Source organism: Thamnophis elegans, chromosome 10, assembly GCF_009769535.1.
Source record: "Thamnophis elegans isolate rThaEle1 chromosome 10, rThaEle1.pri, whole genome shotgun sequence".
In the NCBI taxonomy this organism is placed as follows: Eukaryota; Metazoa; Chordata; class Lepidosauria; order Squamata; family Colubridae; genus Thamnophis; species Thamnophis elegans.
In genome coordinates this window covers 22,097,957-22,112,886 of record NC_045550.1, presented here as the reverse complement: position 1 = coordinate 22,112,886, position 14,930 = coordinate 22,097,957, and the positions used below count along the sequence as shown (strand labels likewise).

Below are 14,930 nucleotides of genomic sequence, written 5' to 3'. Positions count from 1 at the left end.
AACCTAGAGCCTTACAGTTCTTGTCACCCCCTCAGCTGCCTTTGGTGCCATGGGGAACAGTTTCTCCAGTATCCCAGCAATGCCTAGAGGGAACCCCAATCGCTTCCACAGGGTCCATCATCAACATCTCAAAGGTAAGAACTTCATCTGATCTAGAACTTAGTGTGTAACATGAAATGCTGACCGAAGCCCTTGAAAGTTTGGATATTATACGAGTCCTCGGTCAAAGCTTATACCCAATTAAATATCAGTCTCTAAACCCACTGACCCTCCTCTCCATTTTGTAATACATCCCAGGATGGTTAAAGTCACCCAAAACCCTTCCCCAATAAGAACCTTTTTTTTTGTTTTGCTTTCTCTCTCTCTTTTCTTTTTACTCTTGTGATAGAGAATCTTGTTGCAGAAATAGAAAAATCTCCTTGATTTCTTTGCTTGGGTTTGCAATCTTGTATCTGGGTACGTGGAAGTCAATGTTTTTCCTTGGAAATAAATCTCATTGGACTTTACTCCTGAGTTATTGCAGGGAAATGGGTTTATACCTCTCCAGTATCTTTCTTCAATTATGAATTGGGTGAATAACACATTAGGATGGCATCAAAAAGGAAAGAGGAATAACATGTCTTAAGGAACTAGGCGATATACTTCTGAATGAGTGTGCTACAGCTCCTGTTGTCTTGGTAACCCCAGAAATGTCAGCTTTTTGAGTGGGAGGATCCATTTTAGGAATAACAGATTTTATGTGCATCAATGATGTTTGTAATTCAGATTTGATTAAATATTACAATCCATTTTAGTTGCTGTTATGTTTAAAAATCTTCAGCTGGCACTATTGACATAATTCCCAATAGATTTGTTTACAAATCTAAATACCCAGCATATGAATCACCTGAGCTCTTTTAGTATACTGGACTCCTAGGCATTGCACAAAAATATCCTGTTGGGTCACAAAACATGTAGCTCGAGTATACTTATTCCATAAATTGTTTGGGACTAAATGGACATCATTTATACAAAATTAAGTTATTTCTCAATCACGGGAACTGTCTTATTTTAGAAAGTATTTCCATCTATTTATCTATTTACTTATTTTGTTGAACGATCTAGAATAGCAGGTATATATTGTATGCATATTACATTCACTCATTCAGTTTTAAAATAAGACAACCAGGGTTGGCTGTTAAAAAGACAATTAAAGAAAAATGAACCTTCTGCATCCTGTGTTTTCCAATCTTTCATATTTGCACTTTGGTTGCTTCGTTTGTTTACAACATAAGATGAAGTGATTAGGTATAGGACAATGTACAGATTGACAATGAAAAATGTTTGAAACCAAATTATCTATTGTTATTTTAATGAAGCTCCTATGTAGTTTCAAGAGTATTTTTGTCTAGTTATGCAAATGATGGTCAAGAAGGCAATTCCAACATGGACTGAGTCAAAGAGAAATCAGGGCAAGCAATTGCTCTGTTTAAAATTAGATGTGTAAAAAAGGAGGCAGGCAAATGAATCTTTCCCAGAACCATCATTCTGTATCAGTGCTGCGTTAGTTAGGATTCTGTTTTAAACTGCCAAGAAAGATTTATCATTAGAACAAGCTTCTCAACTGGGAATTATTCTGGGATAAATTTAAATTATAGAATCCATAGGCTGACTCCATATATCCTCATAAATATTATTAGCTTATACTTCTGGAACACAAATGCAGCTTGGAATAACCTGTCTTGAATTGCTTTCATATGACATGATTTTGGGTGCATTTCATCTTTCTTCCTGATCCCCAGTTAAACTGGGTTTGGTTGCTGGCTGTCACTACTTCTGGCAAATAAACAAAATGGTCCTTGTATAGTTTAAATGCTAGAGGACTGAAATCACTAAAACTAAGTGTTAACTAAGCTTTCTCTCGCCTTGTATTTTTAAAACAATCGTGCCAAGTAACTCCCAGGGACATTATGTGTTTTTTCCAATTTTTTTCCCCAAAACGAAGATTGCCTTAGGTCCTACATTTATATGAAGAATAAACAAGTTTGATTGCATTTGACAGATTCCTGTAAAATGCTTTGGAGGCATAGCAGCACAAAATTATAAATGTGACACTATTTTATTACACTTGTGGAAATAGATTTTAACTGAAGATGTATTTTATTTCAGTCTATTTTCCGAACAATTTTTCAAATTGGGAGGGATGCAGAAATCCTCATAACTTTAATGATGTCTGTTTGTCTTTAAAATGGCTTCCGGGCGTTTCACCAGCCGAGAGCCCAGGGCAAGGGTGGGGAGGGTGGCGATGGTTATTAGGGAAAGTCTCAGACCTCAGGAGGTCACTGTGCCTCAGGTAGGCGGGTGTGAATCTCTTTTTGTGAAATGGGGACTTGGAGTTCAGGTGTTTTTGTTACGTACCTGTCTCCCTGCTACGTTTCATCGGTCCTGCCAGAGCTGCTGGATGTGTTAGCTGGATTGGCGGTTGATTTCCCCAGGCTTATGATCCTGGGGGATTTCAATCTGCCTTCCATTGACGAGACATCTGAGTCAGCTCGGGAGTTTATGGCTTCCATGATGGCTATGGACCTAACTCAGTTAATTCAAGACCACACCCATAATGGGGGACGCACGCTCGACCTGATTTTTGTCTCTGGGCAGTGGATGAATGATCTAGATTTAGGGGATATTTCTATCCAACCCTTGTCATGGTCGGATCATTTTCTCATCAGGCTTGACTTCCATACTGCTACCCCTCACCGCAGGGAGGCGGAACCGACTAGATGGTTCCGCCCCAGGTGCCTGATGGACCCTGAAAGGTTCCTGATGGAGCTTGGGACTTTTCCTGAATCCCTTGCTCACAACTCAACTGAAGCCCTAGTGGAAGCCTGGGATAGGGCAGCCACTGGGGCTTTGGATCGTGTTGTGCCTTTGCGGCCTCTGACCCGGTGTCGATCCCGGGTAGCCCCCTGGCTTACCAAGGAGCTCCGGGAGATGAAACGCTGGAAAAGAGAGTGGTTGGAGGGCCAGCCGGTCCGAGTCTGATCGAATTTGTTCAGTATCTGCAGGATAAAATTGCTCAGATCTGGATAGGCTTGGACTCTGACCAGGTAGATTTGGGCGAGTAAACGGGGATGAATCTTGTGGAGACCATCTGGGATGAGTTTGATCCTGTGACCCCCAAGGGCATGGACAGGATTATGGGGAGACTCAGTGCTGCCACTTGTGTGCTGGACCCATGTCCCTCTTGGTTAGTTTCCGCTGCCCGGGAGGTGACACGAGGTTGGCTCCAGGCGATTACGAATGCTTCGTTGAGAGAGGGTTCTTTCCCACCGCCTTGAAGGAGGTGGTGGTGAGGCCCCTCCTTAAGAAGCCTTCCCTGGACTCAGTTTCTTTAGCCAACTATCATCCGGTCTCCAACCTTCGCTTTGTAGCGAAGGCTGTTGAGAGTGCGGTAGCACGTCAGCTTCCCCAATCCCTGGATGAAGCTGCCTACCTAGATCCGTTTCAGTTGGGTTTCGGGCCCAGATACAGCACGGAGACGGCATTGGTTGCGTTGGTCGATGATCTCTGGCGGGCCCGGGACAGGGGCTGCTCCTCTGTCCTGGTCCTATTAGACTTCTCAGCAGCTTTCGATACCATCGACCATGGTATCCTACTGCGACAACTCGGGGGGTTGGAAGTGGGGGCATCATTTTAGGGTGGTTCTCCTACCTGTCGGATCGGTTGCAGTTTGTGTTGACTGGAGGGCAAGGATCGACCCCGAGGCATGTCACTTGTGGGGTGCCCCAAGCGTTGGTTCTCTCACCCCTCCTGTTCAACATATATATGAAACCACTGGGTGAGATCATCCGTGGTTTTGGGGTACGGTATCATCAATATGCTGATGATACCCAAATTTTCATCTCTACCCCAGACCACCCAAACGATGCCCTCGACATGATGTACCGATGCCTGGAGGCTGTGTGGATCTGGATGGGGAGGAACAGGCTCAAGCTCAATCCCTCCAAGACGGAGTGGCTATGGTTTCCATCATCCTGATTTGTGCATCTTGTTCCATCTTTGATGATAGGGGGAGAAATTTTAGCCCCCTTAGAAAGGGCCCACAATCTGGGCATCCTCCTGGATACGCGGCTTAGTTTAGAAGAACACCTGACGGCCGTGACCAGGGGGGCCTTTTACCAGGTTCTCCTGGTATGTCAGTTGCGCCCCTTCCTGGATCGGGATGCTCTGTGCACAGTCACTCATGCCCTCATCCTTTCTCACCTGGACTACTGTAATGCTCTCTACATGGGGCTGCCCTTGAAGAGCACCCGGAAGCTTCAACTGGTCCAGAATGCGGCTGCGCGGGTTATCATGGGGGCACCTAGGTGCTCCCATGTTACACCCCTTTTAGGCAGCCTGCACTGGTTGCCGGTTGTCTTCTGGGTGCAATTCAAGGTACTAATTATGACCTTTAAAGCGCTCAATGGCTTAGGCATACTGCCACTGATAGCCTCCCATCGTCCAGTGCAATCCCACAGAATTGGCCTCTTCAGGGTGCCGTCGGCCAGACAGTCTCGGCTAGTGACCCCCAGGGGGAGAGCCTTCTCTGTGGGAGTGCCTTCCCTCTGGAATGAGCTGCCCCTGGAGCTTCGTATAATCCCCGACCTCCGGTCCTTCTGATGCGCCCTAAAAAGTTGTCTTTTCCAGCAAGCCAGCCTGGCCTGAACAAAACAAAATACAGTATTGATCACTGTTAATTTTAATTTTAATTTTTTTTAAAAAAATGTATTGTCAATTTTAATTGGGTTTGGGATATTCCATTTAATTTTTTTAAAAACTTTTATATCATGTGTTTCTTTTAATTGTTGTAGGCCGCCCTGAGTCCTTGGGAGAAGGGCGGCATATAAATCTAATAAATCTCAAAATAAGGATTTCTTGCTCATCTTTGTGAACAGTCTTCTCTAAAAAAGATAGTGGTACTAATACTAAAATTCAGAGTCCATAAAAATTATATCTGGAATTTCTTAGTCCCATATTTATTTTGTATATAATCGATCCATTTTTTCCAGTCTCGTTTATATCTCTCGTTTGAGTGGTCCTTAAGATATGCAGATATTTTAGCCATCTTGGCTAAATTTATGACTTTCAATGTCCATTCTTGAATTGTAGGCAAATCTTCCTTCTTCCAGTATTGCGCCATTTAAGTTGTAATACACCCCTTTCTAGGGTAAGAAGCTGTCTGTAAGTAATTATATCCTGTTTTTGTACTATGTTCATATTTTCTATTGCATGTCTAGGAATTGCCCACATGGGTATCTTATCATTTAATTTGTATTGATATTTTTTCCAGACCCGCAGTAAAGCATTCCTTAAAATATGACTTTTAAAATTCTTGTCCACTTTTTTGTTATATAGCAGGTAAGCATGCCAGCCATATACCAGATCATACCCCTCAATATTAAGTATCCTATCATTTGTTAAATTAATCAAATCACTAATTACAGATAAAGCTACTGCGTCATAGTATAGTTTTAAATTGGGTAATTTCAAACCTCCCCTCTCACGCACATCTTGCATTATTTTTAGTTTTACTCTTGGCTTCTTCCCTGCCCATACAAATTTATTAATACCCTTCTGCCATTCTAACAGGTTCACATCTTTTTTAAGTATAGGTAGCATTTGGAAAAGAAATAAAAATTTAGGTAAAATATTCATTTTCACTGCTGCTATTCTTCCCAGCAAGGATAACTGTAACTTTTCCCATTTTTTCATCTCTGTCTGTATACTATGCCAAAGTGGTTCATAATTATACTTATATAACTTCCTGTTTGAGGTTGAAATATGAACTCCTAAATATTTGACCTTTTTAACTATTTCACATCCTATCATTCCTTCTAGTTCTTCCTTTTGTTTAGTATTCATATTTGTAGCTAATATTTTTGTTTTCCCTATATTTATTTTAAATCCTGACACTTGACCATATTGATTAATCATATTCATTAAGATCATACTAGATTCCTGCGGTTGGGTTAATATTATAACCAGATCATCCGCAAAAGCACGCACTCTATATTCTTGCTGCCCAATCTTAATTCCCTTTAGGCCCTCCGAGCCCCGTAATTTATTCAACAATATTTCCAAAGTTATAATTAACAGTAATGGGGACAAGGGACAACCCTGTCTTGTACCTTTTTCAATTTGAAAAGAATCTGTTAAACTTCCATTAATTATAATTTGAGCTGTTTGCTGTTGATATATTGCTTTAATTGATTGTAAGAAACTTTCTCCTATTTGCATTTTTTGCAGTGTTTTCAACAGGAATTGCCAATTAACTCGATCAAAGGCTTTCTCAGCATCCAGAAATATGAGCGCAGCAGGAATTTGGTTATTCTTTCCCAAATATTCTAGTGCATTAACGATTAATCTTACGTTACTTCTCATTTGTCTCCCTTGAATAAAACTTGTTTGATCATTATGATTCAATTGTTGAATAACCACCATTAACCTATTTGCTAGTATTTTAGTAAAGATTTTATAATCTACATTAAGTAGTGATATAGGTCTGTAGTTTTTTGGCTGGGTAATATCTTGGTCTTCTTTGGGTATCAGGGATATAAAAGCTGTCTTCCAAGATGGAGGTACCTTACCTTCCATTTGAATCTTATTAAATAATTCCTTAAGAGGTTCTACCATTTCTAATTGTAAATTTTTATAGTAAGCCGCTGTCAAGCCATCTGTACCAGGTGACTTCCCTGCCTTTAACTGCTTAATTACCTGTAAAATTTCCCCCGAAGTTATTGGTTGATTCAATCTTTGCCTCTGCTCTTCTTTAACTATGGGTATTTTTTCTTTATCCAAGTATCTCTCTATATCTAGACCATTAATTTTGTCACCCTTGTACAACACTGTAAAGAATTCACGGAAAACCTTTTGAATCTCACCCTGTTGAAACACTTCTTTCCCTCTGTAGTGCAATTTGGCTATGTTACAAAATTTTTGTTTTTTCCTAATCTGATATGCTAACCATCTACCAGATTTATTTGCATTGCAGAAAGTATTATGTTTTGCATATAACAGACTAGTGGCTACCTGATCTGAGATCAACATATTAAATTGGTCTTTTAATAAGGTAATTGCTTCTTTAATCTTTATATCTCCTGCTTTTAAAGTTAACTCTTGCTCTTTCTTCCTAATTTCATCTTCCAGTTCTGTTCACTTTCCCCCTTGTTTACGTCTATGTAATCTATTTAGATTTATCAAAGCTCCTCTCATATACGCTTTACTTGCATCCCATACAATTTCCATAGATGTACCCTTATTCATATTAAAAACAAAGTATTCTGTTAACAATTTTTTACATTCATTAGTATATTTCTCATATCTAAATAAATTTTCATTCAATCTCCAAGACCTTCTTGCTTGCGTCACCCCTCCCAACTCCATCCAAACTGGATTATGATCTGATAAAACTCTGGCACATATCTTTGTCTTCTTCACCCTAGAAAGCAAATCATTGGTAGTTAGTATGAAATCAATTCTGGAAAAGGATTTATGTCTATCAGAAAAGAAGGTAAAATCATATTCTTCTGCATTTCTTTCTCACCAAATATCTCTCAGTTCGAAATCATCCATCATATCGAAAAAGGACTTAGGTAGTTTCGCTCGGATTTGAGTATTTGGGCGAGAAGCCTTCTTATCTTTCTTAATGTCCATAACACCGTTCCAGTCACCCAATAGTATGCAGGACCTATAATCCCACTGTACTAATTTAGCATGAAGCTTTCTATAAAATACATCTTGTTGTTGATTGGGAGCATATATTCCCAGTAGCAATGTCCTTTTCCCTTCTAATACCAAGTATTGCAATATATCTTCCGTGGGGATCTGCTTCGATTAATTCAGCTTTCATATCCTTCCTTAAATATATACATTTTTCTTCTCTGTAGCAGAAGCTATAAAATGTTGTCCAAATCTTGTATTAATCAGATATTTTTGATCAGTTGATCTAATGTGAGTTTCTTGCAAACAAATTATATCATTCTTGAACTGTTTAAGATAGTGATATATTTTCTTTCTTTCCTATGGAGAATTTAATCCATTGACATTCCATGTTAGAAACTTAGTTGTCATCTTTGGCTCCCTGAAGCTTTTTTAGAGCCACCTGAACAACCTGGAGTTTAACCTTTGGTCTGGCTCCTCCCACTGCTTCTAAGTTGGTGACTGGTAGTATCTTGACCGGTAACAGGTGTTTGTTGTGATTGTTGCTTTTTAAATTGTTGGTCCATTCGTCTGGTAATCACACGGGTTTGTCTTTGTTCCTTGGCGCCTTGTGCTTCTGAAAGAGAAAGATGATCCATCCTTGTTGATAATTGTGTAGTTTGCTGTCTATCTTGTCCTTCTTGTTCCCTTTCTCTACGTCCAGGTGGGGCGGGGTGTGTGGCCTTCAAAATATTATGGTAAAAATCTTGGGCCTTCCATACTGAATTAAGATGGTATCTTTGTCCCTCAAAAATGAGTGCTAGCCCAACTGGTGCATCCCATCTGAACTGTAGCTGACAATTTTTAAGCTCTTCAACTAAAAAGGCATAGTTTTTCCTAGATCTTAGCATTTGAGGTGGTATCTCTTTCAAAACTGTCACTTCCTGACCCCCAATTTGAAGCTTGGTTTTATAGGACTCTTGCATTATCATATTCCTCATGTCTCTTGTAGTAAAGTAAATCACAATGTCCCTTGGAAGATGTTTCTGTCTTGCCAGCCAGGAGTTAACACGATAAACCTTATCAATTTGCCAACCAAAATTCCCCCCTGGCCTTCCCATCAGACTATCGAAAGCTTCTGAGAGAATCTGTTTCAGATTTTCCTGGTTGTTTTCATGCAAACCTCTTATTCTTAGTGCAAGTTCCATTTGTCTATACTGTAACATAATAATTTCTTTTTCAGCATCTCCAACTTTTTGTTGCACCATGTCCATTTTGGATACCAAATTAATATTAGAGTCATTAAGATCTTCTAATCTGCTTTCAATTCCGGACACATAATCTGAAAACGAATTAAGAACCCCCAACATATCATCCCTGATCTTCTGAACCCGGGTCTCAAGTTTATCAGACAGTTCTTTATTAGCAATGGATATCTCCTCCTTAATTTTTGTTTCCATCGTAACTACATGATTTTTAAATCCTTCAGCCAGTTCCTTCTGAAAAGTTTCTTTAGTTAATGGCTCCCCTGTGGGGGGAGAAAGTAATGACTGTAGTTTTGTGCCAGGGGCGGGCGAACTGCCCGCACTTTTTGAAACCGGGAGGGGGGGAACCTTTTGGATAGGGTTTTGCTTAGAAGCCATTCCAAGTTTTAATCTTCTTCAGCCAATTAATAAGTCTCTGCTGGTCGATTGTGCAGCTGTTGCTATTTAATTTAGTATTAAATCACTCCTTTTCTTTGAAGTTTTAAACTCCGTAGAAATTAAAAGCCCGATCAGTGTTACGAAGCGCCATTTTGAATATCTCTTTAGCAAGTAAGATATCAGAAGGAATTCTTGTAAAAATGAAGCTAAGGATTAATACAAACAATTAAAACTTCACGTGTATAGGGTCTGCTCGTCTTGAATTCAATAAATCAAAATTTTGTTCTGAGGAAGGGAGGTTTGCTTTGTGTTGCCAATAAACAACAGGAATTCCTGGCACGGAGACAATTCTGCTCTCGGGTGCCCCTTCCTCCCCTCCCAGAGTCGATCTGAGAGAGTTAGTTGGCGCGTTGCCCAGCATAATTAGCTCACCTTATCTCCTTCACCCGAAGAAAAGGTAAACAAGCTGTCAGACGGCTGATGGATTGCTCATCAGACAGATAACGCGTCCAGGATTCCAGAGCTGTAACGACCAGCTCCCATCAGCAAGCCCCTCCCCCACCGGAAGTCAAGCTATCTCTCTTGCTTAAAGTCCATCTATGCCAATCTGTGGTCTACGAAATATGTTGGGACATTTTGGATCATATACTACTAATGGACCTAACCCATCTGGAAGAGATCAGATTGGGAAAGGTTGCTATTGTACAAATAGATACAATATCATTTTTCCAGCTACATCTTACTTATCCAAATTGTTTTAAAGAAAGCTACCTATACTCACATTTATAAGTTCAGGTAAATTTGGTGAACATCATCATTTTTTTGTTCTCAAAACTTTTTTAAAAGTATAAAATACAAAAAAAGAAAAAAAAAAGAAAAAAACACAATTAAAAATAAAAAGAAATGGGTAAGAAAGGGAGAGTGGGGAATGGAAACAGAAAGGAACAAAAGCTATACAAAAAAGTATAAAGTCAGTTTGATGTTTCAAATTGCTGTGGTTCAAATAGATTGACATACCTTTAGAACTTTTATGCTTTTGAATGTCGCCCATTGTAAATACTCATTGTATTTGTAACTTACAAGAAACATACAAATCGTCTGAAAAGTACCATAGCCAGGTCACGTATAAACATGACCTTGATGGGGGACTTCAGAGAGCTCATGGGGGCTAAGAAGGAAGCGTGTAAAAGCAATAGAACTGAGTGTGGGATTTTTTAAATTCAGTTTCTTGAACAATAGAGACATATCTGCTGTGAAAGACTGTCTTTATTTTTTCCCTTTGCCTTTACCTTATCCCAATGCTCTTCAATATGGTAGCATTCTATTGTGATTCATCACATATTTAAAAGTAAGATGATCATTTCAGAACGAATTAAGTAATAATAGTATACAATCAAGTCATTTTACAACTTGGCAAGTGGCTAGAAATGAACAAAATATGCAGCACTGAAAAAGGCCACCAAGATAGCTTGGCTTCCTATAGGGATTCAGAAATGCTCTTATCATTTGGAGATTCCTGAAATCATCTTCTCCAATCCAAAAATGTATGTAAAACTCTATATAGAGTATATACAGCATACCACCTAATACTCTTAATATGTAGCTTTTAGGGAAGTAAGGACAGAAATAGACCTATAAATAAAAATCAAAGTTGCTTTTCAATTTCATTAAATATATCTTTCCCTCTTTCTCTGTGTCATATATTATATGTATGTATGTATGTATGTATGTATGTATGTATTTTGTCATGTTTATATAGTGTATATTGGAGGTGGTGACCCTTTGGAACTGTATGCAATGACATTTCATTTAATATATGCTGATTAGTGTACATTCAAATTGAAAATAGTTATTATTCTATTCCATTCCATTCCATCCCATTCTATTATATTGTCTTTATTTTAGAAAGAAATAGCTTGTAAAAATAAATTTGGGGAAGACGAATTATTTTTGTAAAATTGGCTAAGTTTGAAATCCACATAGGTGTTTTCTGGCACAACCTGGGTTTATTTGTATTCCATTTTCCCAATATGGCATGTCCATTACAATTATATAAACACACACACACACACACACCTGCATACACTAAACAACACATAAATGTATAACAAATAAACAACATACAATTAAAATATCCATGTTAAAAATTAAGAAACTAATACTTGTACAAAATTAATGACTAATAATAAAATGAGATAGCCAAGGTATAAAATCAAAACCAATTAATTTGAAAAAAAGATGATAAATTTTCAGTTTCAATGAAATCCACTAAGGCTAAGAATATCAACACTTTATTAGACAACATGCAAAGTAGTTTTCCTTATCTCAGCATTTTGAAGCAAAACAATAATGAATGATTCACTTTCTTTTGTGCACATGCATGAATATACTTTTGGACTTCCTTTTCAGTCTGTTCCCAATTTGCTAACTAAATCTCCTTTGAGGATTTATGCTGTAGCTTGCAGAACGTCATTAAATATTCACATAACTTTTCTAATAGCAAAGCAAGGTGTTCATTGGGTGAAAAAATTGGGTGAAAATAAATAAAAAAAGAGAACAGAAGATACCAAACCCAAGATATATCAAGGATGTACACTTTATTCAGGGCACATACTTTACTGGACAATTTCTCATAGAATAAATTGCAAAGCAGAAAATCTTATAAATGTTAATGAACAATTCAAGAAAATGATTGAAAGAAAACAAGTCTCATAATTTAGAATATTTGTCACATTAAAAATGAATTTTGCCCTTGGGGAAAATTGCATGTTATGTGTAAAATTATAATAAATGTGAAAGTTGGATAATAAATTGCTTGGACTTGGTTTACGTTGGTCAGAGGTAGGTTGCTGCCGGTTTGGCCTGGATTGGGCGAACAGGTAATAGCAGCAGCAGGAGGTTCCACCCACCTACCCGGATGCTTTTGCCCATGTGCAGAAGCATCATGCGCGAATGGGAGCACGCACAGGAGTGTGTCCAAACCGGTAGTAAAAAAATTAGCAACCCATCTCTGGCCTTGGTGCTTCTTTCTTTGATAATGATAAAAAGAATATGATAAAGTACACATGAACTTAAATAAAAACAATGCCCAAACCTTCCTAAAATTCCATGAATGAGACAGATTAATTAAAGAATTAATGTCTCACTTGGAATCACTCTAAAATTGTGGGCCATTATTTCAGTGTTTGGGGAGTCACAAGAATAACAATTTTTCCACTTTATGCAAAGCTGATTATTTACATGAATTTGCCTTTGGAATATATGTCTATTGGGTTATACCAAAACCAGAATATGGCGTTTGATATTGTATGCATATGATTGGTTTGGAATATGTACACATTGCAAAATTATGGTCTCAGTACTGTATTTCCCATGTGCACAGACCCCTGAAATGGTAGTGGAAATAGGCCTTATGTCCATGTATGATCATGATATAACAAACTAAAATTCTTTTTCCTTTGTCACAGCTCAGAATCTTTGCTTTTATTTAAGAATTCTGAACATTGAATAAACATGATTCCAGGATAAAAAGAAGTTCAAAGCTTTATGTTAGCTATGATAAATGTATTGTGCAACTGATCTGCCTTTTTCCTGGTTCTAATAAGGTGTTTTTTTTTAAAGATACTTAAAAGTCAGCACTGCATTGTTTCATACCTGGTCTATATAATATTTGTGCCTAACATGTACCAACACCACCTAGATTTATCCCATATGGGTTTCCTCCAACTGTATGTGGGACAATTGCTGATAGTGGGATCCCAGCTGTTCTTTCCATTTGACCTTGTAACAATGTGCTTCGAATATTGTTTCTTGTCTCATTATTATTCTATTACTGTGAGCACAGCTTTAATTCCATTCTTTGCTTATGGTGAAACAAAACCATTCTTCTACCAGGTCTCTTGCCAAGAATCAAGAACAAAGAAAAATCTAAGGTTCCATTTCATAATGGGAATGAAGATAAAAATTGCAGAATTTTTGTTGCAGTTTTTATACTTTTCTAGAGTGCAAATTAGGCAAATTAGTTTTTAATTTCAAGAAACAAAATTTTGGGACAGGCTAATCATTTTCTCCCCTTTCCCCAAAAATTGGTGCCAATCAGAAGCAGAGTAATTTTTCAACATGGAGTTCCATCTATTTCTTCAAGCCCCACCAAGGCAAGAAAGGACATTCACTTACCTAATGCTGCACTGTGCTTCATATGTTTTTGAAAGTAGTAAAATGATTGCATTAAATGCATAAAATGATTGTAGTATTGCATTTTACTGTGACTGCACACCCAGGAAGAGTAACAGGAGCCAGGAAGATGGGGAGGGATGTTTTTTCCTGTTCACTGAATTCTCAATGGGTGGACAGAGATAGCCATCCTCAATCAAACACAAGGGAAACTACCCCAATTGCTCAGGGAAGAGGAGGTGTTACTTACCAGAAAGAGTAAGGTTGCCTTGCATTTCATATAATAGTTGAGCTATCTTGTTTTTTCAATGTTTCCATGGTTGGAGTACAGTAGCTACTAATTATGGGAGTATGAATGTGAGAGATATAATTTCCATTCATTTAACATCCACCTGCCTTCTGCCACCTTGCTAATTTTCACCTCCTGTATTTTATTTCAAGGCTGTAGCTTTGTTTTTTATTTATTTAACTGATTTGTATAGTTAATATCATGTTGTCCATAAGGGGGGGGGGAAATCCTCACTTTAGATCAGTCTGACAAGGCACACAGAAATTCACACTCCATTCCATTTTTGTGTGTTTCATATCTGGCTGGTAAGTACTGTAAGGCTTTCTGTTTCACAGGGCTGTAATTATTGCCCTTTTATTTATTTTATTCCTCAGTTTCTCTTTTTCCCTTTCCTTCTTCCTTAAAACCTCTGATACTGGGTAATCAGGGTAAAGGTTACTCAAGAGATTAAAGATGTTATTAAAATAATCCAGCATAGGAAAGACAGCATCTGTAAATCAATATTTGAGTGGCAAAACTGAAAGGTTAGAGAGAATTATTTTTCCCAGGAACTGAAGTAAGTGTCAGCCTCTGCTTTGCTGCTTGCTTTCAGTTCACCAGTTCACCTCTTTGTTTTGGAAGGAGTTTCTGAAATTAATTGGCTCCACCCAGGGCTTAAGCTCCGCCCACCACCCTCAGACTAATAGTGCTTGTGAGAGGACCAATTCTGTGCTGGAACATTATCTCCGCTGTTTCATCAACTACCAGCAAGATAATTGGGTGGAATTGTTGCCTCATGCTGAGGTGGCATATAACAACTCAGTGCACAGCAGGACGGGATTTACGCCCTTCAGGATGGTCTACGGACATGATTTTGTGCCTATCCCCGAGATTCCTCATGAGAAACCACAAGTATTGTCCCTTTCCGAGTGGAGTGACCGACTCCGGGAGAGGTGGCCTCTGGCTTATCGGGCGCTGGATGCTGCACATCAAGCACACAAGAAATAGGTGGATAAGAAGAGGGCAAAGCCGAAGGAATATAAGGTTGATGATCGTGTATATTTATCCACCAAGTTTCTTCAGACCTCTCAAAAGTCTAAGAAGTTGGGTCCCAAGTATGTTGGCCCATTTCCAATTATCAAGGTTATCAACCCTGTCTCCGTCTGCCTCCAGTTGCCTAAATATCT

The 14,930-nt window shown here is 38.6% G+C and overlaps 1 protein-coding gene across 1 annotated transcript in view; it reads left to right on the top strand.

Moving 5' to 3' along the window:
* Positions 1–49: 49 nt before the first annotated feature.
* Positions 50–14,930, top strand: part of NEURL1 (neuralized E3 ubiquitin protein ligase 1) — a 201,818-nt gene continuing 186,937 nt past the window's right edge. The window contains exon 1 of the mRNA XM_032225715.1: positions 50–134. Within this exon, the coding sequence (XP_032081606.1) occupies positions 50–134 (85 nt within the window). The remainder of the gene's footprint in view (positions 135–14,930) is intronic.